Here is a 25,001-nt window from a genome sequence, read left to right as displayed (position 1 = left end):
CTTTTTGGGATTTTTTGCTTTAATACGTTCTACTGTTATTCTGAGTCTTTATATTTTGTACAGTACCTACGGTAATACCTTGCTTCTTCGGTATTTCCCGCACAGACATACATTTCGTTAATTTTAGCAGCTTAATGATGTTTTTCTCAATATTTTCGTTAAGCGGGCCTTTTCTCGGTCTGGATTTGAGCAAATCTTCTAAAGTATTAAACTCCCCAAACTTTTTGATTATTTGGAACACTGCTGATTTTGAATATTTAGTTATTTTAGCCAGTTCCCCCAACGGAAATTTTTCGTAGCATCACTTTTGCAAAAATAATTTTCTTGCCCCAATGGCGATTCGCTTCATTTTAAAAAGAAATAACGTTATTTTGAAAACAAAAATGGCATTTAATAGATATAATTTAAAGCTTTCATATACAAAAACTAGAATAATTTAGCTTAAAAATTAGAAAATTGGCGTTACTTTAAAGGTGTCCGTTTAATAAAATGAACACTCCTTAATAATAATAAAAAAAAAACAATCTGGTGTGAAGTAAAACTTGTGCTGATAAAAATATACGTGAGGTTAGGAACTGTAGAGCATGAAAATGTACGTTCAATTTAAATTTAAATTATACAACAAAGAAAATTACTGAGGCTAAAATTGCGAGATAGAGAAAAATGGTATGAGGTGAACAAAATTACGCGAGTTTAATATTTGCCATACTTTATCAACGATTCAAACAATTGACATGAAGTTAAATTATGCCACACTTTATCAACGATTCAAAATGCATCCAGCGTCGCGAGAAATGCTCCCCGGTGGTGTAATTTCCAACGTCGCGAGAAATTGTCTTGACGATGTGTTGATAACTGCCTCAGTCCACGATATTATGAATTCTACCGCATTTTCACAGTCCTTTTCCCAGAGTGGGACAACGTTAGGTTAATTTTAACTGCCGTGAATGAACTATTAGCGATCTTGTGTGAAGAACCAAGAAGTGTTATAACACTTCTTATACATTATAATGTATCACTTAAGTATAAGCATCCAGAAAACTTATTTATAACTCGATAAACATGAGTCCTGACTAAGTACATTTCATGAAATCTTCCAGCAAGTCCCTTATCTAAATAATCTCAGGACCGTTAAATTGTGTTAGAACTCGATTTAACGATTAAAAACCTAACGTGAATTGTGAATTTACAAACAACAAAACAAATTTACATGACGTGTTAGCGTCGGTCGAAAATTCGCATATTTCCGCTTGGAAAATCCGCAAGAATTAGCAATACTTGTTGGGGGAAAACCGGGGCTTCGCAATCGGTACAATTTCGGTCAGAAAATTGTGGGCAGTATCTTTCTGTCATTTAAAAAAAACACGAGGTAGTCTATGCTTTATTGTCATATGATTGACACTTTTAAAAAATAACGTCATATAAATTTTGACATATGTCATCATCCACATTCCAATTTACGTCAAAATTTTAAACATGGTAAATTTGAGGTTATAAGTACGTAAAGTCTGTTTTAGAGCTTTTGTTTGACCGAAACTGTACGATTAATTTTTGTTAAACAAAGGCTCTCCCTTTTTTAATTAACTACCAAACCAACTAAACTTAACCTAGCTTCCTTACCTCGTGTTTTCACTCACCAAAACAAAACAACAGTGACGCGTCATCGAACAGAAATGACGCATTTCAACCCTCTACAAAGCAAGGCAACTTCTATAGTTTCGGCCACAAAATCTTGGACAGTTCTGTCATTCCAGTGCCGTAAGCTCTAAAACAGGCTTTATGTACTTATAACCTCAAATTTGCCATGTTTGTCATTTTGACGTAGACTGGAATGTGGATGATGACATATGTCAAAATTTATTTTTTAAAAGTGTCAATCATTATGAAATTGTGCCAACCCTTTCACTAGATACTCCCGCACAAATTCCCCTAGGAGAGCTGCCAACTACCCAAAATGAGCTAAAAGTGTACATGGTTGCCTACGTTTAACGATTTTCTTGATTGATTTTTTTTGTCAAATTCTAATTATTCAAATGGGATTTCGCGCCACTGCTTTTTTTCAAGGCGAAATTTTAATTCAAATCAGGGGTGCGATTTTGTTTCTCGATCGAAAAAAACCGGTTAGCGATAAAATCTCGTTTGCTGATTGGTTGAGATGCTACTTTTCTGTCACATTTCTCGATTCTGTCACGAAGTCAAGTCTTCATGGAGCGATCTTTTCTCGATAGCTCTGAGTAAAGTGATAAATTTTGGAGACATAACCTCGAAATTTATATCAAAATAGAAGTTCAAAATCGTAATTCTGAGTTATAAGTTCTTAAAATTAAGGTAATTGTAAACCTTTGAGCATTTAATAAGCTTATATGCAAAGAATAAATGCAAACTTTTGCATTTAAAACCTACGTAATGACATTTAATTTATCGCTTCGATCGAGAAACAAAATCGCACCCCAGGTCACCACAATACATGTGAATATTTTCTTCTTCAGTGAATTGTGAAAAAAAAGCGTGAGTACCCCAGTAAAAAGTGGAAGTCTAAATAAACTTGTGCAAATAAAAATATTATGTGAGGTTAAAACTGCAGATCATGAAATTAACGTTCAATTAAAATTATACAACAAAGAAAATTACTGAGGTTAAAATTGGGACATAGAGAAATATTGAATGAGGTGAAAAATTGCAAAGTTAACAAAATCTACATGAGATTAATAGTTGCCGCACTCTTGATCTAAGTGATTGGTTACTTAAAATAATTAACTTTGAGAGTTTATCGTGAACTGGTTACCCCAACAAAACACATAATAAATAAATACAAAAATATCCGGTCATCGTTGCGAGGAAAAGCGTCTCGGTGATGTAAACTTTAGCGTTGCGAGACAATGCCTCGATGATGTAATCAATCTTTAACGTTGCGAGGAAATGCCTCAGTGATGTAATCATTCTTTCACGTTGCGAGGAAATGCCTCGGTGATGTAACCATGATAACTACTTAAGGGAAGAAATTATTTTAACCGTCGTCTTCGTTGATTCACTATTAAAGTCTCTCCAATTGGTTACAATCGTCCGACTTGTCAAAAGGGAAAATATCAAAAGATGTCACCCCCTTCGGGAGTTACAGGAACCTGTAATTAATCCGGTTTGCCACGCGCCAAAACAGTTTGTGCTTGAATTGATATTATCAAAATGTCCAAAAAATATTGCTCTGTGCCTGCTTGTGGGGTAATCAAGGATCACAAAATAATGCACAGATTCCCTTCAAACACTGTGAACAAATGGTTGTGGTGTAAAAAGGTTTTTAATGCTACAAGTAGGTACCCCAACATGAATCTTTTACCTAAGGGAATATATAGTCATTAAAACCATTTCAGGTGATAATATTGCCAATAATTTATACACTTGTGGTAAACACTTTTGAGAGAAGTTGTTATTATTCAAATAAAAGACTTAAACTCGGCTCTGTTCCTACTTTGTTCCTCCATGGTTCCAGGTCACCGCTACCTGTTCCTACTTCTTCAAGCTACCCAGCAAGCACTAAACGTGATCCAGAATGCAGCTTCATAATTCCTGAGACACATTCCGGTAACAATGTAAACACCTCAAAGAAAAATTTTCCTACTGCATATCCCTTTGAAGACCATCCACGCACATGGCGTTGTGACTTTGGCACCGGTACCGAAATTTTGCCTCTTTTTCAAGTAAAAACCGAAATACATGATGTCAAATTGTGTCAAAAAGTCAGACCATGACAGACATTTAGCTGACATTACAGATTCCTTTCCCTCCCGACGTATGCGCCCTCACATGTCACATTTAAGGGATTGGAGAGACTTTAATAGTGAATCAACGATAGTGATGCAAGTTATCGTTACATTTCGGTACTTGTAACTATTCGTTACTTTCAAGTACAAAATTCGTTACTTTATATTCGTTACAAGTACTCGTTCTCTCGGACCGGACGATAGACGCCTAGACGCGTTCGGTCGGTAGTCGGACTCTGTGACTGTTTATATTTAGGTATTCATTACTCGCTCTCGATTCTCGTTACTCCATCTCTTCGCGTTTACTTGCACATTAAAAAAAATAGATGATAAGGAATAATAATCAAAAAGAGGGTGTTGTATTGGATAGATTATAAAGAAAAAATATACAAAATATTGATTTTAAGCATCTAAAATTAAACTAAAATTAAATTAAAATTAAACTAACATCGGATCTGCGCTCGGCAGTCAGCAGAGATCCGAGGAGTACCTGATTGCATAAGTAACGAATATTTTCTCATGTGAGTATTCGTTACTTCGGATCTTCTCGGGTACCGAATACTCGAGTAACGAATAGTTACTTTTTCTGCATCACTAATCAACGAAGACGACGATTTTAACCCCCCGCCAGTCCACGACATAATGAATTTTGTTAATTTAACTGCCGTTAATGAACTATTAGCAATCTTGTGTGAAGAATTAAGAAGCGTTATAATGTAACACTTAAGTATATGCATCCAGAAACTTATTTATAATTAGACAAACAAAATCAAACTAGTCCTGACTAAGTGAATTTCATCAAATCTCCTATAGTAATTGTTTGTTTAGACAAATCTAATGGCTGCTAAATTGTGTTAGCACCAGTTAACGATTAAAAATCTTAACCTGATCGGTGAATTTACAAACAATAAAACAAATCTACAGCATGTGTTGGCGTAGTTTAAAAATTCACATGTTTCCGATTAAAAAGCCGCAAGAATTAGCTGCGAGTCAGCTAACTTACATGCACTCACACACACGAAAACCAACACAATAATGATCACGCGTTCACCATGTTCTCGCCATGCCGCTCTCTTGTCTACCATTACCGCCCTCTTATAACCACCCCTCTAACTAAACAACCCTAGTGAGCTACCAACTACTAGAAAAAGAGCTAAACGTGTACAAGTCCTATGTTTAACGATTTTTTTTATTGAATTTTTTTCTCAAATTCAAATTATTCAAGTGTGATTTCGCGCCACTGTTAGTTAATTTCAGCGCGAAAATTGATTCAAATTCGGTCACCACAATACCAGGCATGTTTCAAATATAGTTTCGTTTACTGGTGTTATCTTGTGTCGGTGTGTATGTGGTAGAATCAAATTCATATTTTGTGTTACATATATACCTCCTGACGTTACTTCCACTGAATTAGAACTATTTTTAAATGTACTAGAAGTACATTTACATAATGAGGACGTGATTCTAGTTGGTGATTTCAACGTCTCTCACTTTTGCGATGTTAATCCGCCCAATTATCTTAAAATTTCTCTCCTTCAACAATTTTGTGATTCCCGTTTTACGTCGTGCACCGAATTACACAATGAGTTGTTGTGGAAATAATTGTTTAGAAGACATATTCTGTTAAATTGTAACTATATTATTATTTTGTTTACATAATGATATATTTATTAATGTAGTGTACAATTACTTATTGTTATGGTGTAATTGGGAAATTAATGCTGTTGGACAATAAAGTATATATTATATATTTAAAATCTCACTGAGATGAACTTTAAGATATCGTTAGATATAAATAAGTTCAGTCTAAATAACTGAATTTTCAGTACTGCAACAAAATTGTGTTAGAACTATGAACGGTTAAAATCCTAACGTGAACAGTGGAATTTACAAAGAACGAAACCAAATACAAGTGCTGACGAATTTCGTCAAAGATTTATATCATTTCAGATTAAGAGATCGTTAACAAACAGATCGTACACCAATTACATTCGTTGCAGGAGCCCGGAACGTATAACGAAATTGATTTCGATTTAAAAAAAATTGCCTTTTTAATTTTTAAAACGTGTTTTGACTGGAACTGCAAATGCAAAACGAGAAGTGGTTCAAGATTTTACCTACTAAAAGCTAAACGCGTTAAAATACGGATGATTTTCAAATCCGTTTTCGCGGCGTGTTTTCTTTTGTCGGCGCTAAATCTAATTTTTAAGTCGGGACACCACAACAACAACAACAGTAGTATAATGTAATAGTATAAAAATAAATGTATTTTTTTAACGGCGTTAGAAAAACTAAACACGCACACATCATTTGACCAAAGCGTAAAAAGTTGAGGAAATTCGCCTGAAGTTTGCTCCTGTATCTAGGCAGCAGTTTTAAATTTAACGAATACTTATGGTTTATCTTTAAAAAAATATATAGTAGTACGCCCTGATAATGATCAGGGTTTTCGTTGTCGAATGCTGATGAAATCTAAATTTAAACTGTTCATTGCTTTCATATGCAACATATTTCAAATTCTAACAGTCTTATGAGCCATAAATTATTTTTTTACAGAGGTTCAAATATGGCAAGAAACAATGGCACATCCTGTAACGAATGATTTGTGACTCACTGTTTCACAAATAGTGAGGATCAAATTATAGTGTTTAATTTCAGTCCTCGGATCCTGGGCGAGCTTAACAAAATACCGAACAAACACTCAGTGGATGACACATGTGGAGAAGGCTGGGTCGGTCCTAGATTGTAGCCGTCTAGAACCGTTTATTTTTAGTCTCTTCGACAATTGAAAAGGAAACCAAATCGCAATTTCCACACATCTTTTTGTACATATATAATTGTGCATATTCTAACTAACTGTCTTAATTTCAAAGATCAACTCGTTCAAATTTTTTTCAGATAAAAAATTAAAAATGACTCTGCGACAATGGTTTTCGATTCCCTTTATCATCGTTATTAAAAACTTTATAAATAAAAGTGAACAAGTTCATAAAGGCACTTTATTGGTGTTTGTTGCCGATAAAAATATCGCGGTTATCTTAATTGTCCCTATGTATAAAAAACATTTAAAAGCAAAGTGCTTGATTATTAAATTTTCAGAATTTCATTACGTAATGGCACAAAAATCTGATAAAAGTATTTGGCACCACTTTATATCTTATCGTTATCGATAAGTCGTTATCTAGTTCAATCGTAATCATTCTTACAGCAATAAAGCCAATAACGAGCAGGTGAGTTTCTTTTAATTTTTCAAAATTTGACAATATTTTCAAACTTGCATTTCCACCAACACCACCATTTCTTCACAGTGACCTACTATTCACCCCTATTTTAGTTTTTCCTTCATTCGACACAACTTCACTAAAATGGCCTCAACTTTGTCGTCCACCCCTCCAAAAGGCAGCGTGCGAAACATAATTTCCATCTTCGAGAACCAAACAGTCGCCGTGAACAGCGAACCCACCTTCCTGATCCGACGGGCAAGGTCCATGGGAAGCTTAGCCCCGAAACCCACCGTCATCCAGCGAACCGTCGAGCGAATCGAACCGGAAAACAATCTTGAACTGGCCCAAATTGAGCAACAAGTTCGTCACTTACAAAACAACTTGAGCAACAATTATAGAACCTACTCACGAGAAAACCACATCTACTACCAAAACCAAATTATTTTCATTTTGACTGACTTGGGGAATGTAGAAACGAAGAACAACCCTACAACCATCGAAGACAAGTCGGAGTTAACCGAAGTACTGAAAAGACTGAGCAAAAAGCTAAACGCGCTACTTCCGTCTGGCGAGACGGCCGTGGTGACGACTACGACGAAGTACGACAAGTATGGAATGAAGGCCAGAACGGACTCGTTCGACGAAGATGTCGTCGTCACGACCAGTAGAGTCCACAAATTTGGCGCAAAGTCAAACTCGTTCGAAGAAAAACGCGAAATCAAAATGAACAAGAAGGAACCAGTTGCGGAGAGAGCTGAAGAGAGAGTTGTGGTGAAGAGAGTGGAAGAGGTGCAGAAGACGGAAGACGACGTCGACTCTCCTGCGGTTTCAGTAAGGAACTTGAAGGAACTGTTTGAGAAGAACACGAATGAGGGTGAAGGGAAAACTGAGTTTGGAATGACGAAAATATCGAGGAAGTTCATGACTTTTAATAGCACCTCTGATTTGAAGTACGTGCCTTATAGTCAAAAATTCAAGACGAATTTGGATGTGGAGTTCCGGGGGCGAGAGTCCTTGAAGAAGGAGAATTCATTGGATGTTAATGGAACTCTCGATATTGAAGATACGTCTTCTTCGCAACAGATACAACTTAAGTCGGACGATGAAGACAAGCCTGGAGATATGTCCCCGGATTCTTTTGACGGTTCAGGAAACAATTCCAGCAGTGAGGGTAAGAATTCCCCGAGATGATTTTGTGGAGTAATGGTGGCTTTGTAGGTTCCGATAGTGAACAGACCGCTAAGGAGTACTTGGATGACGAGTAATATTGCAAAGATACTTAATACGAATTTTTATTTACTTTTTTTTTGTGTAATTTACACAGTTTTCAGTTAAATTCATCCAGGAAAGGTGTGTTTAAAGTAATATTTTCCGGTTACCATCTTATATTATGTAAGTTATTTATCTTTATGTTTGCGTTGTATCTTTGTCGTTTTGATTCTTTCGACCTGTTACTGGATATTTAAGAATCCTTGAAAATTCCATGTAAGCATCACATGATCCAAAATAAATAAAGTCTGTTTTCAATATTGACTTATTGTAGTTGTTATTGGGACATTTTAGTACTTCGAAGATCTTCCACTGATCTTAGTTGGTGATGATAGAAACTGGTAAGTATAAAATTTTATTTGTTTTCCGGTAATAACAATACAAATTTTAAACAATATTTACCGATAAATCTCAACATGATTTGTATTAATAGAGATTTTGTAAGCGACGAATATTCAACATGTGTTAATTAAGCTGGCAAAAAATATTGAAATTAGTGTTCGTTTGCTCGTTTTATTTTAATTATCAATGGCACACGTCACGCGTGAGAGATTTCAAATAATTGATTTGTTAGTGAGTTGTAAGAATTTAATTTTTCTATAATTACGTGGTGAACGGTGATAATGATAAGGCTTGAGAAATCCACTGTTGTAATTCAGCAGTTTGAAGGTTCCTATGTTTTTAAATCGCATGCATATTCAACAAAATACCTCAGTACTAATTACCCCACTGTGTTCTGAAAATGAAGCGGACTTATTTTTTTATTGACTTTAAATTGGATCTTGTGAAACGGTCAAGGCGGTTGTAAAATTGCCAATTTATTACATTTAACTTTAGTGCGGCACTTTATATGCCGCTTTTTTAAACTTTGGCTGTGTAATTGTGGCTTAGTGACAAAAACAGAGCCTTGCACTAACTGTCATACTTACGAAATGTACATATATTTCCTTATTAAGCAAAAATTTACACCTTCGAGATAATTTTCTTCATCTAAAGATGCAAAGGTGAGTACTGGTGTGACTAATGGGATTGACATTGATGGGAATTAAGCTGAGAATCACCGGCGCGAGACGCAGCCAAAACTGGAGGAATTAAACTGATTAGTGGTGCCAAGGCTGCCAACCGCACAGAAACAAATAGTGGTTGTAATTTGCGTAAAACAGGGAAGTAATTATACTGTGTTGCAAATTTCCGTGAATAGTGAATTCTTGTTTCAGTAAAAAGCTCTTTTATTTTCACTAATGCAGAACGCTGTACACATGTACTTTAATTAAGTCTGCTGGTAGTTGTGATAGAGTTGCATTATTTCCTACCAACAGTGTCTGGTGGCAGTCTTGTCGCCTGTTAATTAAAAGCAAATTTACTATCGGTCATATCTGTGTCTGTAAGAAATGTTTATGAGCGACGTGTTCGTAGTTAGGTGACCTTGTCATAAAATAAAAATGTAAACAAAGGTGCACCCACCTGTGCACACTTTTTGAAATATGCGTTGCGATTGTTTGAAATATTTGACATTACTTTAATAAGTAGCGGTTGCTCAGACTAAACAGACTCTTAAATACTGATCGAGGCACTAAATTTCCAAAAACATTGCCAAAAATTTTTCGTTTCAGTGTAGTTTACCTTTAACCTTTGCATCAGCGAAAGTTGCAACTTAATATTTCGTTGTAATATTTAAATACTGTGGTTCTTTCGGCTCGGTAGCTCTTGAGGTCAGTGTTAATGGGAAATTTTCCCGTTCCTTTGTGAGAGTGTGTAACCAATTATAACGCCCATGAATGACAACGATTTTTGAAATAATTAAACTACGATGATGACTTGTATATTAGCCATATGGTTATAGCTCAGTAGTAGATCCCCGGGAAATTTGTGTTCGTCAAAGGAGACGACGAAATGAATTTGACGACAATAATGGGTCTATTGCCTTAAAAGTCATCAACACGATGTATAACAGTTCGCTGATTTTCGAACAATGCAGACGTATAATGGAAGGTGATGACTTTTTAGGGTGGCAGAGTGTGATTCTTTTGTTAGGTTAAATTGATTAAATTGGATTAATTATTAATTGCCCTGTGACAACTAAAGCAATATACATGGTGTACAGGTAAATCTGGCCATCTCGGAAGGCCAGGAAACCTTTTTTCGAGGTAATTTAATAATGTTTAAAAAATTGATTTGTTTTTAATAACTTCGTGTTTCTAGGAAAGCGCTTTTCGAATTTTTATGATATATTAATACTTACCATATTTAAACATAAATAATACTAATTATGTTTAAATATTATTTAATTATGTCATGATAACTTTTAAGCAGCGTTTGCACGAATTGATTTCACTAATAATTAAAAATCGTTAATTTAAAAACCATTAATGTGGACAGCGGCACCGCTTAATTCATCCGAACTGTCTTTTCCGACTTTTCATTTAATTTTCCTTCAGTGAGGAACTGACACGATTCTGTTTTCTTACAATTATCACTATTAATTCTAAAAATCCAAGGAAAGCCACAGACATGAGTATATTTTATATCATCACTGTCAATTAATTTAAAAACAAGTTTATAGTGTTGCTAAATAGTCGGCTATTTTCAAAAATAGCCCTAATAGCTGGATATTTAACAACTAGCTATTCACAAACAACACTACAAATTCATAGGAAATTGCAACGAACGGGAAAAATTGCCATCACAGCCGAAAACGAGAAAATTCCAGTTGGAACGATCGCCGATGTTGCCACCATCAGATCAAAATCAAAATTGAACACGAAGGGCCGAAAAACGTGACTTCCACTCGGGTAGCTCACACAGCAGTAATGTCATCGTATGTCATGTGAGATCGTTGAAATCGTCGGGGTTGATTTAACTTTTAAAAAGAAACTGATTTGTTTTTAATAACTTCAGTGTGTAGGGAAACGTTTTTCGCTTTAATTAATTATTATACTTGCCATATTAAAACATTATAAATACTACTAATTAGGGCTTTTAAGCGTGCGCAACTATAGTATTAAGTTTGTCATTCAAATTGCAATACTAAAAAATTGGTAGAAAGTTATTTCGACAGAACTTCGGTCGCTGCTGAAGTACAGTCCAACAAATACTGCTTCTCCGAAAAATGATAAAATGTGATTTTGGGGAATTTTACTTTTTGGTGATAATCTGTATGGAGTAAAAACCATATACTCATAGAAGGTACTAGTCACAGTGTAATAAAAAAAAGAAGGTTTCACCTTCTTAAAAAAAAGGACAGTTGGGAACCCCGAGAAGATTTGATATTCCTAAAAAAAATACATTTGGCGTCCCAAGAAGGTTCTACATTCTTAAAAAAGACGGCTGGGATCCCATGAAGGTTTCACATTAAAAAAAAGATATTTGGGATCTCCCAGAAGGTTTTAGATTAAAAAAAAAAACAGTTGAGACCCCCCAGAAGTTTTCACATTAAAAACAAATCATTTGGGGCCCCTGACAAGGTTTTACATTTGTAAAAAATACAGGCCGGACCTCCGAAAAGGCTTCACATTCCAAAGAAAAACATTTGGCGCCCCGAAGACGTTTTACATTTTTAAAAAAGATTATTGGGACCCCCGAGAAGGTATCACATACTTAAAAAAATACAATTGGGCCCCCCGAGAAGGTTTTACATTTTTAAAAAAGACAGTTGGAATCCCCATGAAAGTTTCATATTCTTAAAGAACTACATTTGGGGCCCCTAGAAGGTTTTACATTTGTAAAAAAGACAGTTGGGATCCCCGAGAAGGTTTCACATTAAAAACAAGTCATTTGGGGCCCCTGACAAGGTTTTAGATTTGTAAAAAAGACAGCTCGGACCTCCGAGAAGGTTTCACATTCCAAAGAAAAATATTTGGCGCCCCCAAAGAGGTTTTAAATTTTTAAAAAAGATAATTGGGACCCCCGAGAAGGTATCACATTCTTAAAAAAATACGATTGGGGCCCCTGAGAAGGTTTTACATTTTTAAAAAAGACAGTTGGGACCCCCGAGAAGGTTTCACATTAAACACAGGTCATTTTATCATATTCTTAAAAAAATACAATTGGGGCCCCCGAGAAGGTTTTACATTTTTAAAAAAGACAGTTGGAACCCGCGAGAAGGTTTCACATTAAACACAGGTCATTTGGGGTCCCTGAGAAGGTGTTACATAAAAAAAAATTGGGAACCCCTTAAAGGTATCACATTCTTAAAAAAAATACAATTGGGGCCACCGAGAAGGTTTTACATTTTTAAAAAAGACGGTTGGGACCTCCGAGAAGGTTTCACATAAAAAAGACATTTGGCATCCCCGAGAAGGTTCTACATTTTTAAAAAAAGACAGTTGGGACCCCAAGAAGGGTTCACATTAAAAACAAGTCATTTAGGACCCCCGAGAAGATTTTACCCTTTTTTTTTTAAAAGACAAGTGGGACCTCCGATAAAGTTTCACATTCTTAAAAAAATACATGTGGGGCCCCCGAGAAGGTTCTACATTTAAAAAAAAAATAGTTGGGACCCCGATAAGGTTCTACATTAAAAAAAAAGACCGTTGAGAGCCCCGAAAAGGTTTCACATTAAAAACAAATCAGTTGGGGTCCCCGAGAAGGTTTCACATTAAAAACAGGTCATTTGGGGTCCCTCAGAAGGTTTCACATTAAAAAAAAAATAATTGGGAACCCCGAAAAGGTATCACATTCTTAAAAGAAATACAATTGGGGCCATCGAGAAGGTTTTACATTTTTAAAAAAGACGGTTGGGACCCCCGGGAAGGTTTCACATAAAAAAAGATATTTGGCGTCCCCGAGAAAGTTCTACATTTTTCAAAAAGACAGTTGGGACCCCAAGAAGGTTTCACATTATAAACAAGTCATTTAGGACCCCCGAGAAGATTTTACCTTTTTTTTTTAAAAAAGACAAGTGGGACCTCCGAGAAAGTTTCATATTCTTAAAAAAATACATGTGGAGCCCCCGAGAAGGTTCTACACTTTTAAAAAGATAGTTGGAACCCTGAGAAGATTCTACATTAAAAAAAAAGACCGTTGGGAGCCCCGAGAAGGTTTCACATTAAAAACAAGTCAGTTGGGGTCCCCGAGAAGGTTTTACATTTTTGAAAAAGACAGTTGGAACCCGCGAGAAGGTTTCACATTAAACACAGGTCGTTTGGGGTCCCTGAGAAGGTTTTACATTAAAAAAAAATTGGGAACCCCTTAAAGGTATCACATTCTTAAAAAAAATACAATTGGGGCCACCGAGAAGGTTTTACATTTTTAAAAAAGACGGTTGGGACCCCCGAGAAGGTTTCACATAAAAAAGACATTTGGCATCCCCGAGAAGGTTCTACATTTAAAAAAATACAGTTGGGACCCCAAGAAGATTTCATATTAAAAACAAGTCATTTAGGACCCTCGAGAAGATTTTACCTTTTTTTTTTAAAAAAGACAAGTGGGACCTCCGAGAAAGTTTCACATTCTTAAAAAAATACATGTGGGGCCCCCGAGAAGGTTCTAGATTTTTAAAAAGATAGTTGAATCCCCGAGAAGGTTTCACATTAAAAAAAACTCATTTGGGGCTTCCGAGAAGATTCTACATTAAAAAAAAAGACCGTTGGGGTCCCCGAGAAGGTTTCACATTAAAAACAGGTCAATTGGGGTCCCTGAGAAGGTTTTACATTTTAAAAAAGATAATTGGAAACCCCGAAAAGGTATCACATTCTTAAAAGAAATACAATTGGGGCCACCGAGAAGGTTTTACATTTTCAAACAAAGACGGTTGGGACCCCCGAGAAGGTTTCACATAAAAAAGACATTTGGCGTCCTCGAGAAGGTTCTATATTTTTAAAAAAGACAGTTGGGACCCCAAGAAGGTTTCACATGAAAAAGAAGTCATTTAGGACCTCCGAGAAGATTTTACCTTTTTAAAAAGATAGTTTCCCAACTATCCCCCCCAAGAAGGTTTCACATAAAAAAAACTCATTTGGGGCTTCCGAGAAGGTTCTACATTAAAAAAAAAAGACAGTTGGGACCCCTGAGAAGGTTTCATATTAATAACAAGTCAGTTGAGGTCCCCGAGTAGGTTTCACATAAAAAAAACACATTTGGCGCCCCCGAGAAGGTTTTACATTTTTAAAAAAGATAGTTGGGACCCCCGAGAAGGTTTCACGTTGAAACAGGTCATTTGGAGTCCTTGAGAAGGCTTTACATTAAAAAAAAAAAACAATTGGGTCTCCCGAGAAGATTTCACATAAAAAAGACATTTGGCATCCCCGAGAAGGTTTCATATTTTTAAAAAAGACGGTTGGGACCCCAAGAAGGTTTCACATTAAAAACAATTCATTTGGGACCCACGAGACTTACTTTAAAAAAAAAAGACAATTGGGACCCTCTTGAAGGTTTCACATAAAAAAAGACATTTGGTACCCCGAGAAGGTTTTACATTTTAAAAAAATTGGTCGAAAATTGTTTCGACAGAACTTCTCTCGCACCTAAAATACAACGAAACATATATCCACCATTTTCGAGTTGAGTTTTTCTTTACACAATTTTGTGATGACGTCATCAACATTTTTGTAAGGACACGTATATCAAGTTGGATAAATGCAGTATAATCCTAAAAATAACAGAACTGTATTCCCAAAATTTTCTGGGAAAATAAAATGAGCCGTCCCTGATTTATTCGATGAAATAAACTGACTTATTCGTTAATTTTTTTGAGCCACCTGTTTAAGTAAATCTAAAAAATATGAATGCAATGATAAATCACAAGTAAAAACTGATCATATTTTGCACATTTTGGGTAGAATTTATTCGGAAAAATTTTGAAATGACGTTATCAATTTTTTGGGGGAAATAAACAGATTTCAAAGCATTCAGTTTTGCAGTTCTTGATTTATTCAATAAAATAAACTGACAGGTTTATTAATTTTTTGAGTCATCAATATTTTTAGGGGGGATGAGCAAATACATTTTTTTCAAAAATTTACCATGCTCATGATAACTTTAAAGCGTCTAAAAGATTTCAAAGCATTATTTCTAATATAAATACAAAATTTGACAACAATTCACCCAGTACTTTCGGAGATTATCTGTCTAATAAAAATCGGGACGGCAGACAGACGGACAGACAGACAGACAGGCAGACGGAAACGGGGACCTACTTTTTCGTACTCTAGGGATCATGGAGGGTCGAGAAAACGTAAAAGTAGATAGTCGGCCGATCATAGCAAAGATAAAGCCCCCTGAAACCAAAGCAAATTGTTAGTGCCTATAAGTAGCTGTCAGTATATAAAACGCATGGATTTTTCGTTGTCTTATTTATCCCACAGCACTTGTAATGTGATCACTTAATCTTTTTTTTTTCTCATCCAAACTCATTAAAGTCATTCTACAATGAAAATAGAATGATCATAGAGTCGTAAAACAGGGCATAAAACTTAATAAATTATTTATTCATAATGAAAATGGTAAGAGGGAAACAGCCTTGTAGAAGGTATCTGCGGCTAATTAGTCTATATGTTGCTACGACAAAAATATGATAGTTTATAGAATATTGAGTAGTTGGTTTATTAGGATTTATTTGCATCTAATGATAAAATACAGGGTTCTTTGTATATCTGGTATTTTCTGACATATTGATTTAGAGATCCGAGAACAATAAGTAGATACTTAAGTTTTATTTATTAATTAATTCCATCCACACAGCTAATGACGTCATTTCAAGCAATCTTAATTATATATATCAAGGCTCACTGTGGTGGGTGTGTGGCCGGAAATTTGACGGACTTTACTAGGAGTAATTAATATTAGCTTATTTTGGTATTACAAATTCTAAGAAATTGTTGATAGTGGGATAGTTGGAAAGTTATGAAATATTGTAATTTTAGTGTTATAAGTTAGACATACGCAAAAGGGGTTCTACAACACACTGATTACAGTTTACCTCAACTATGTGTGAGGTTAATGTTTTATCTAATATTTGTATCTAATACGTATTTATTTAAGTAGCGATGTATGTACTTATCTCTTACTTTTGCTTTTTACACTTATAAACACAATTTGACGACCGCAACTTTTAATAGAATACTTTTGCAACTCAAAGGTTATTAATAATTTTAATTATAATATGTTGCGTATATGTGATCACAATTTATTGATTAATTGAGTAATTTAATTATCGAATAAACACGCAATAATAATAAACAACTCTAATCGTAAATTATTGGATATCTGGTCTTACCACAGTAAATGAAAATAATCTATATGATTATAATTATTATATGTGGGATAAATTATAGAATCCATACTACTGAAGTCAGTAAAAATACAAAATTAAAAATTACTAAGACTGTATCTACTTAATAGTTTTTTCATTTAGAGTACAGAAAATACATATATTACATATTACGATGACGTCATCAGTTTTTAGATGGGAGGAGCCGTGGCAGTGTATTTATATAATTTTAAATTATCGGTTTGGCAGCGTCTGAGAAAAACTATTCTCGGTACTTCGCTGTTAACTATCGCTTGGAAGTAATTATGGTACCGTAACACGAAATTCAGCAAATGCAGAACTTTCATACCACACAGCGCTGGGAAAACCATGTAAAACATACGCATCGATCATTTTTAATGATATAACATATCTCTATTATATCGGAAATGGTTAACCAGTTTTATCTTAGTCATAATTACAGTGAAAAACGTATTTAATTTTCAATTTAAAGAGAACAACGTCGAATTGCGAAATTCTTTGCGGAAATAGTAGTACTTATGCGATAAAATTTATCTACTTGTTTTTTCTTTAGGAATGAGTTGTTGAGGTTGTATAATTTTTCCACTTTTCCAGTTCCCTTTGTTATTTCTTTGTTAATTTTCCCATTATATTCTGTTGATGCTCTCAGATAGTTGTCGCTTTTATAGTGAGTTTCATATTGTGTGATTGACAACAAAATGATTTAGAGTTGGCGTTGCCTGTCAAGTTTTGCATTTTGTATGGTACTACTGGTATCAATTTTACGTAAATCAATGTCAACATAACCTTTAATTAATCACTTTTTTGAACTGGGTGTTGATATCGTTGATAAATGCGGATACTTTGCTGCATGTGTTTAATTTTTTGACACTGACGAATGACAGACGTGTCAGCTAATAGAATAACGTAGTCAGTTCTGCAGTAGTACCACCCATAGATTTTGCTAGCTGATATGCGAAATGCATACAATCCACACTCTACCGATAACACACACTTTTACTGTCAAAAGGAAAGCTAGAAAAACGGGAAAATATGCGCAGACAATGAACTTTTCACCGGAAGAAGCATAAGATAAAATTTAATAACAGGACAATGCATTGTTAATGAAACAAGGTCGAACGGAGAAACAATAACAAAAAGGAAATTACCACGACAAAGCGATTTTAAGCTCACCCAACCACTCACAAACAAAAATAAGATATTTACTTGGTTTATTTACATCTGTTTTTAATTTGATTTTAATGCAGTGTGTAACACGTATAGAGCGTTTCATTTCAACTGGTAAAAATGATTTCAAAACTACTATCTGTGATTAAAAAAAAAAATAACTGAAATGTTAAGGTCAAGTTTATGACACCCTTGAATATATTAGACTAAGACCGTGGTTTTAAAGCAATTTTGATTATCAACTGAGATAAAGTACTTGGTGTGGGAGGTATAAGAATGTAAAAGGGCAAAAAAATGCCATTTTTTATTAAAGACCGGATTTTACTTTAGAAAAAAAGCCAAAATAGGCGATAGAAACCGAGGATTTGGGCCCGAAAAGGGGCAAAATAGCCAGGTTTTAGGAAAAATAAATTTTACTCAACCGTTATTATTGTCGCAATAAATGCACTGCATATTTCATGGTAATTTTTTTTTATGATCTTCACTATGAAATGAGGAAATTAAAGTCTGTCAGGTATCTTTAGTAAGAGATTTGTTTTGTGTACGTCAGTATTTTCATGTTTCTGTTGGCATGAAATCTACAGCATCTTCTATTTATTTTTCAAAAATTGATACATGTATTATTATGCCAATTTATGGAATTAATTTCACAACGATTTTCGGAGTGACACATTTATACAGGGTTTGGAAAAATTACTTTTAAAAAGTAATGGATTACAATTGCTCATTATTTAGTAACAATAGTAATTCATTACAATTACAAATTACTTTTTTTTAATAAAATGAATCAGTGAAATGAAGGCGGGATTAAATATATGTTCTTTTGTAGAGCGAGAATGGGAACTAATACAATGTAGGCTGTTAAAAAAAAGCGCTAACCGTAATTTTTTTTTATACTATTTGATATAAGATTTATTTCTTATTTTAGAAGAAAAAATGAGAGAACGGGTGGGTGGACGGGGCTAAGTTTAACTTTTTCTCACGGTCTTTTATCAGCAAGCAATAGCCCCGCCCACCCGCCCTCTCTTTTCTTAAAGAATATGTCATTTGCCAAAATCACTCTTACCTTAGCAGGAACTAGCCCCGCCCTCTATTATTTTAGATGGATCTTATTTGCCAAAATCAGTCTTATTCTAGCAGATACTAGCCCCGCCCACCCTCCCTCTCTTTTCTTAAAGGGTATGTCATTTGCCAAAATCGATCTTATTTTAGCAAGTACTAACCCCGCCCACCCACCCTAATTTTCTTAAGGGATCTCATTTGCCAAAATCAGTCTTATCTTAGCAGCTACTAGCTCAGATAAGACTGATTTCAACAAAAAAAGTTACGATCAGAGCTTTTTTTACTTTTCTCACATTTTAGATTCTATTAGTAGTTTCAACTCCCACTTGACAGAAGAACAAAATTAGTCCAGCCCACCCAACTTGTCTCCTTTTCAGTGACTAATTGAATGAAATGAGCGATCTTATACTGAACAAAATTAGCCCCACCCACCCACCCTGTCTTTTTTGGCAAATGATATACCTTCTAAGAAAATAGAGGGCGGGTGGGCGGGGCTAGTACTTGCTAAGATAAGACAGATTTTTTCCATTCCCACTTGATAAAAGAACGAAATTTGCCCCGCCCACCCACCCTGTCTCCTTTTCAGTGATTGGTTTAACCGAATGAAATGAATGGTTTTATACTGAACAGAAATAAAATTAGTCGTTAGAATGAGAAGAGGGTGGGTGGGCGGGGCTACTATTTGATAAGGTAAGACTGATTTTGGCACTTTTGACATTTTCGACCATTTTTCAATTATCTGCTAAAATTAGTTGAAAAACATTTTCTTGTGGATTTGAAAAATTTAAAAAATCGGATAACTGAAAATTTAGCAGTCAAAATTTGAAAAATTGGAAAATAGAAAATTTAAAAATTTGGAAAATTGAAAAATTGAAACAAAGAACTGAAAACTCGAGAAATCGAAAAATTGAAAAGCCCAAAAGTAAAAAATCGAAAAACCGAGAAATCCAAAAACCGAAACATACATATAAATTACAATTACTTTTTGTACTTTGAAAAATTTGATGAAAACACAATTTTTTGTACGGTTCCTCACGCACGAGGACTATATTCATAATTTAAATTCAATAATAACTGCGTGGTGACCAAATTTGAATTAAAATTTCGCGCTGAAAAAAAAACGGCGCGAAATCGCATTTGAACAATTTGAATTTGAAAAAAAGTCAGTCAAGGAAATCGTTAAACATAGGCAACCATATGCAAGTTTAGTTCTTTTCTGGTAGTTGGTAGCTCTCCAAGGGAATTTCTGTTGAGAGGGTTGGTAGAAGTTGATTTGATTGCTGAAGGGGCGAGAGGCGTCACTTTTGGTTTGTTTGGTGTGAGTGAAACCACGTGGTGAGTTAGCTGGATTAAGTTTAGTTGGTTTGGAAGTTAATAAAGATGGTAAGTCTTTGTTTAACGAAAATTTATCGTAACGACGACAACGCCACAGTTTCCCGCGTAGTTAATTCTTGCGGTTTTTCGAAGCGGAAATATGCAAATTTTCGACCGACGCCACCACGTAGTGCAAATTTGATTTATTGTTTGTAAACTCACAGTTCATGTTAGGATTTTAATCATTAACTGGGATTTATAAACTTGCTACTGGAAATTGTCATTTATAAACTCCGTTAGGATTTTAACTGTTACTGTTTCGAATACAATTTAAGAGTCATGAGATTTGTTCAAATAAAGTACTTGCTAGGAGATTTTATGAGATTCACTTAGTCAGGACTCATCCTTTGTTTATCAAATTATGAACATGGTTTCTTGATGCTTATACTAAGTGTTACATTATAACATGCCTCACACAAAGGCAGTTAAATCTATATAACGTCCTATTCTGGGAAGAAGACCGGGAAAGTGCGGTAGAATTCATAATATCCTGGACCTCAGTACGGGAGGATTAGATTTTTCCCCTTAGGCAGTTATCATCGTTATCATCATATTACATCATCGAGACATTTTTCTCGCAACGTGGAAAATTATATCACCGAGACCGAGACGTATATTCCTGGCAACGGTGGATGAATTTTGTGTTTATTTATCATGTGCTTTGTTTGGGATAAGCTGAGGACAGCCCACGATAAACTTCCAAAGCTAATTGGGATCACTTGGATCAAGCCATAATTTCACGTCACGTAAATTCTCCGTTTGAACCGTTGATAAAGTGTGGCATAATTTAACTTCATGTAAATTCTCTGTTTGAATCGTCGATAAAGTGTGGCATAATTTAACATCATGTAAATTCTTTATCTGAATCGTTGATAACGTGTGACAAATATTAAACTCATATGTTAGCTTTGCAATTTTTCACCTCATGCAATTTTAACTTCAGTAATTTTCTTTGTTGTATAATTTAAATTGAACGTAAATTTGCATGCTCTGCAGTTCCTAATCTTATGTAATTTTTTATCTACACAAGTTTTATTTCACACCAGATTTGTTTTTTGTTTTTATAAATCTTTGCTGTTTTTTTATGTAAATATTTTGTTAATTATTGCTTCCATCATATAAATTGTCTGCTGTCCAATCTTAATCTCAGAGAATAATTATTTACTGTTTCAAATTTCACGAATTTAAATGTTGTTTATTTCTTTTTTTGAAACTTTAACACTTGTTCAGTTGTCGTTTAATATCAGAGTTATAGAAATTGAACATTTAAATGGAATTGAGGTAAATAACACAATAACACGTGGTGGAAGCGGAGTGCGCGGTTTCTTGTCGAGCTGGCGGTCGCGCCATCTGCACAACACAAAGGATGCAGGCCTAGAATAGATGTCAGGGGCTATCGGAATGACGTGATGCTGTTGGCTTGGTCCAATAGCCGCCACCCAACCACGAGTTTGCGACCGTAACGCTAAAGTTTATTTGACCACAAACTTTAAATATTCTGCCCCTGTTAATCAATTATTCATTAAAATATTTTATTTCTGTAAAGCGCAATAGATTTTTTAATACAATTTCTACAAATGTATTTTTTGAAAATTTAAAATTGATTCATAAATAATGAAAACCAGATAATAGTCGTTGTAGTTTTTTTTGACAACAAAATTTAAAAAACGGAAAAGCAGTTTGGGTAGGGTATTTTTATGCTCATTTCAACGGTGTGAAGTTTATTACAATCGGACGTATACTTTTGGCAAAAACTTGGGCAGAGGTTTATTTGTATTTCCCTATGCTGGAATATGCTTTAGCTCACCCTTAAAATGAATGAATGAAAATATGGTATGCTTATGTATATTATGGTTACCTGGTTTCTTATTAACAAATTCTGTGCTAAACTCGTTTTAGATTTTACTCCCTACTGGGTTAATCTTCTGCTTGTGGGAACGAACCAGGTATAATCAGGTAAACGATTCCTAGAGAAAAACAAAACAATATTTTTGAGTATTTGGGTTAAAAGTAATTGCAAAAAGTGAGAAAAAAAATCGTTACAATTACTCATTACTTGAAAAGGAATTGAATTACAGTAATGAATTACTTGTAATTGAATTACTTTTAACCACTGGGTCAAGTGGTACGAATGCGAACAGTGTGCCTCCAGAACTAAATATAGTTGCTCTTGAAGCAGCATATAAATCGCATACATTCAGAAAAACCAGAATGGTATCAGTGTGCGAATTATAAATATCCACCATTCAGACGACAAGTTGTATCAATGCAAATTCTGTCCATATAAAACTAACTTGAATAGTTCTTTAAAAACTCACATAAACAGTTGCCACGCGGATGGGAAAGATTCTAAATGGCATCGTTGTAAACAGTGTCCATAGAAAACTAAAAATTCGTCATGTTTCTATAAACACAGGAAATAACACGAGTAGGTACGGGTTTTTTGTAGGTTTTATTTATTTATTTTGATTGATTGAATAAATATTATACTCGTAAAGAATAAAAATCCTTTATGTTTCTATAAACACAGAAAAAAAAAAACACACGAGTAGATACGGTTTCTTGTATGTTTTATTTATTTATTTTAATTGATTGAATAAATATTATACCTACTTGTAAAAAATAAAATGAATTATTGAATTTTTGTTTTTTGCCTTATTTGGTGTTTTTCCAGTCGGCTAAAATACGTTTCACCTTAGACGACACAAGCCCCGCCCACCCGCCCTTTTTTTTCTTAAAGGTATGTCATTTGCCAAAATCAGTCTTATCTTGGCAAGTACTAGAAACTTTGTTTTTGGAAGGAGGGTGTGACCGTATATTTTTGTTATAATATGTTTCATATATAATAAAATATAATCAAAATAGATCTTCACGTCAAAAATAACAGGTCGAAGCATAAATTTACAAGGATTGGGTTTATCCGGATTGTATTTACGTTGTGGAAAAAAGAATCATCAAACTGACAACTGTTGCATCAAAAAAAAACTTCTTTGTAATCTTTGTCGAAAAAAGGGGCACACAAATAAAGTATGCATTTCTACATTACTTCAAACAAATCGATAAACTGTCAAAAACGTCGACATCGGTTCAAATTCCTCTGTTGATGAAGAATTTCAAATAAATAATATTATCGACATCTTCAACACTTCTTCGTCAGCTTATGAACCAAGATTGTTCATTACAGTACAAATTCTTGACAAACCAGTTAAATTTGAATGTTATACCGGCAGTCCAGTCAGCATCACTTCAAAGAAAATCTTCGATGCATTGAATCTTAAAGTGACTCTTCGAAGTACAAACATTCAATTTCGTTCCTATACAAAACAAATATTTAAACCTCTGGGTTACATACGAATAGCTGCTACATATAAAAAGAAGAAGTTCATGGGAGATTTATTTGTCGTTTCTGATTATGGTACAGCCATTATGGGAAAAAGATGGATTCGAAACCTACAGATAAGTCTTCATGACTTTTATTTTATTTCTACTTGTCAACCATCAATGTTAGAAATTTTCAATCAATTCAGCGACGTTTTTCAACCAAAAGTTGGTGAAATTCCAAACTATCAATGCTCTTTATCTCTTCGAGCTAATGCACAACTAATTTTTATAAAGCCTCGCCGAGTTCCTTACGCTCTGCAAGAGAAAGTTGAACAGGAGTTAGATGACTTAGAAAATCAATGTATTATTAAGAAAAGTGATCACTTCGAGTGGGGAACACCTTTTGTTATTGTGCCGAAGAAGAATGGTGACATTAGACTGTGTGCTGATTACAAAGTAACTATCAACAATCAACTTCAAGATAATCAATTCAGAGTAGAAGATATTTTCAATAAAATGAAAAATGGTACCTATTTAGCTAAACAACTCTTCTTTGGTATCAAAACGGCTCCAAATGAATTTCATAAAGTCGTCGATCAAATTGTTCACGATTTAGAAGGTACCACAGCGTATTTTGATATAATGGTTCAAGGTTCTTCTATTGAAGAATGTAAATTTCGTTTAATTAAAGTTCTTGAACGATTACGTAATGTCAATTTTTCAAGAAGAGAATTCAATATTTGGGTCATGTAAGTGTTTATTTTTTTACCCTACGGGCTTAAAAGATTCTTGACACTACAATTTTTTTTTCCTAATTACCAAAAACCAAATAAATACATTTTATAAACCAAATAACTCATTTTTTTCCTTTACCCCATCCCCCCTTGCCCCAGCCCTGCTCTTGTCCTCTCCACTTCTTTCATTTATTCCACCCCTCTTCCGTCTTCATTCAAGATCTCTGCCACACTCTCCTCTCTTTCTTTGCTCTCCTCACAGTCATGCAGCATGTGCTCTCTCTCGCCCTTCTCCACACATCCTACACATTCTCTCACCTTCGCTTACCCAAAACTTATTATTTCTTTCTTCATTTCCACACCTAAATCTCGCAATTATTTTTTTTTCTTTCGCGCTTTCTCTGTCTAGGTACTTTGGTATTGTTTTTGTTATTATCTTTCTATAGTCCGCATTGTACCTAGATTTACTTACACTCGCTTTTCTCTCTTGTTTATCTATGTCTCTGTCACGCATACACAACTCTTCTCTCATACTCACCCTCATTTCTCTCTTTCTTTCTATTTCCATCCATGCATATCCTAGTCTTTCATAATATCCTTGTCTACCCTTGTGATGTTCTTTCCCTGCTTCCTTTTTTGTTTCCTTCCAGCATTCATATAATATTCTACATTCCTCTTTTTCTTTCAACCTTTCATCATACTTTCCAGCTCTTTTCCCAGTGTATACTCTTAATTTCTCTCGTTTACATTCTTCTCTTACTATATAGCGTGGTGTCTCTTTCCGTAGCCCTAACATCCTCCTCAAATATTTTTCTTGTACTGCCTATACTCCACACCATTCCCATTATCTGCATTGCTTTGA

At 34.7% G+C, this 25,001-nt stretch overlaps 3 protein-coding genes across 3 annotated transcripts in view; all 3 read left to right on the top strand.

The window, feature by feature from the left end:
• The first annotated feature begins 6,879 nt into the window (after positions 1-6,879).
• On the top strand, positions 6,880-8,515 carry LOC135123500 (uncharacterized). The gene is made up of 4 exons (XM_064048221.1): positions 6,880-6,988; positions 7,093-8,153; positions 8,201-8,243; positions 8,307-8,515. The coding sequence occupies exons 2-4, from the start codon at positions 7,124-7,126 to the stop codon at positions 8,446-8,448; spliced, it is 1,215 nt and encodes a 404-aa protein (XP_063904291.1). The 5' UTR covers positions 6,880-6,988; positions 7,093-7,123; the 3' UTR covers positions 8,449-8,515.
• Positions 8,516-8,527: 12 nt separating this feature from the next.
• LOC135123499 (protein yellow) overlaps positions 8,528-25,001 on the top strand; it is a 39,106-nt gene continuing 22,632 nt past the window's right edge. Inside the window, exon 1 of the mRNA XM_064048219.1 lies at positions 8,528-8,592. The gene's annotated coding sequence lies outside the window, so the exon portion shown is untranslated. The remainder of the gene's footprint in view (positions 8,593-25,001) is intronic.
• On the top strand, positions 23,511-24,158 carry LOC135123806 (uncharacterized protein K02A2.6-like). Its single transcript, XM_064048683.1, has one exon. It carries the CDS (start codon positions 23,511-23,513, stop codon positions 24,156-24,158), a length of 648 nt encoding a protein of 215 aa, XP_063904753.1.

This window comes from Zophobas morio, unplaced genomic scaffold, assembly GCF_036711695.1.
Source record: "Zophobas morio isolate AGI-343-1 ecotype UQ-CSIRO unplaced genomic scaffold, CSIRO_AGI_Zmor_V1 ptg000006l, whole genome shotgun sequence".
NCBI classification, from domain to species: Eukaryota; Metazoa; Arthropoda; class Insecta; order Coleoptera; family Tenebrionidae; genus Zophobas; species Zophobas morio.
The sequence above is the reverse complement of the archived record's forward strand: the minus strand, read 5'-3'. Positions and strand labels throughout refer to the sequence as shown.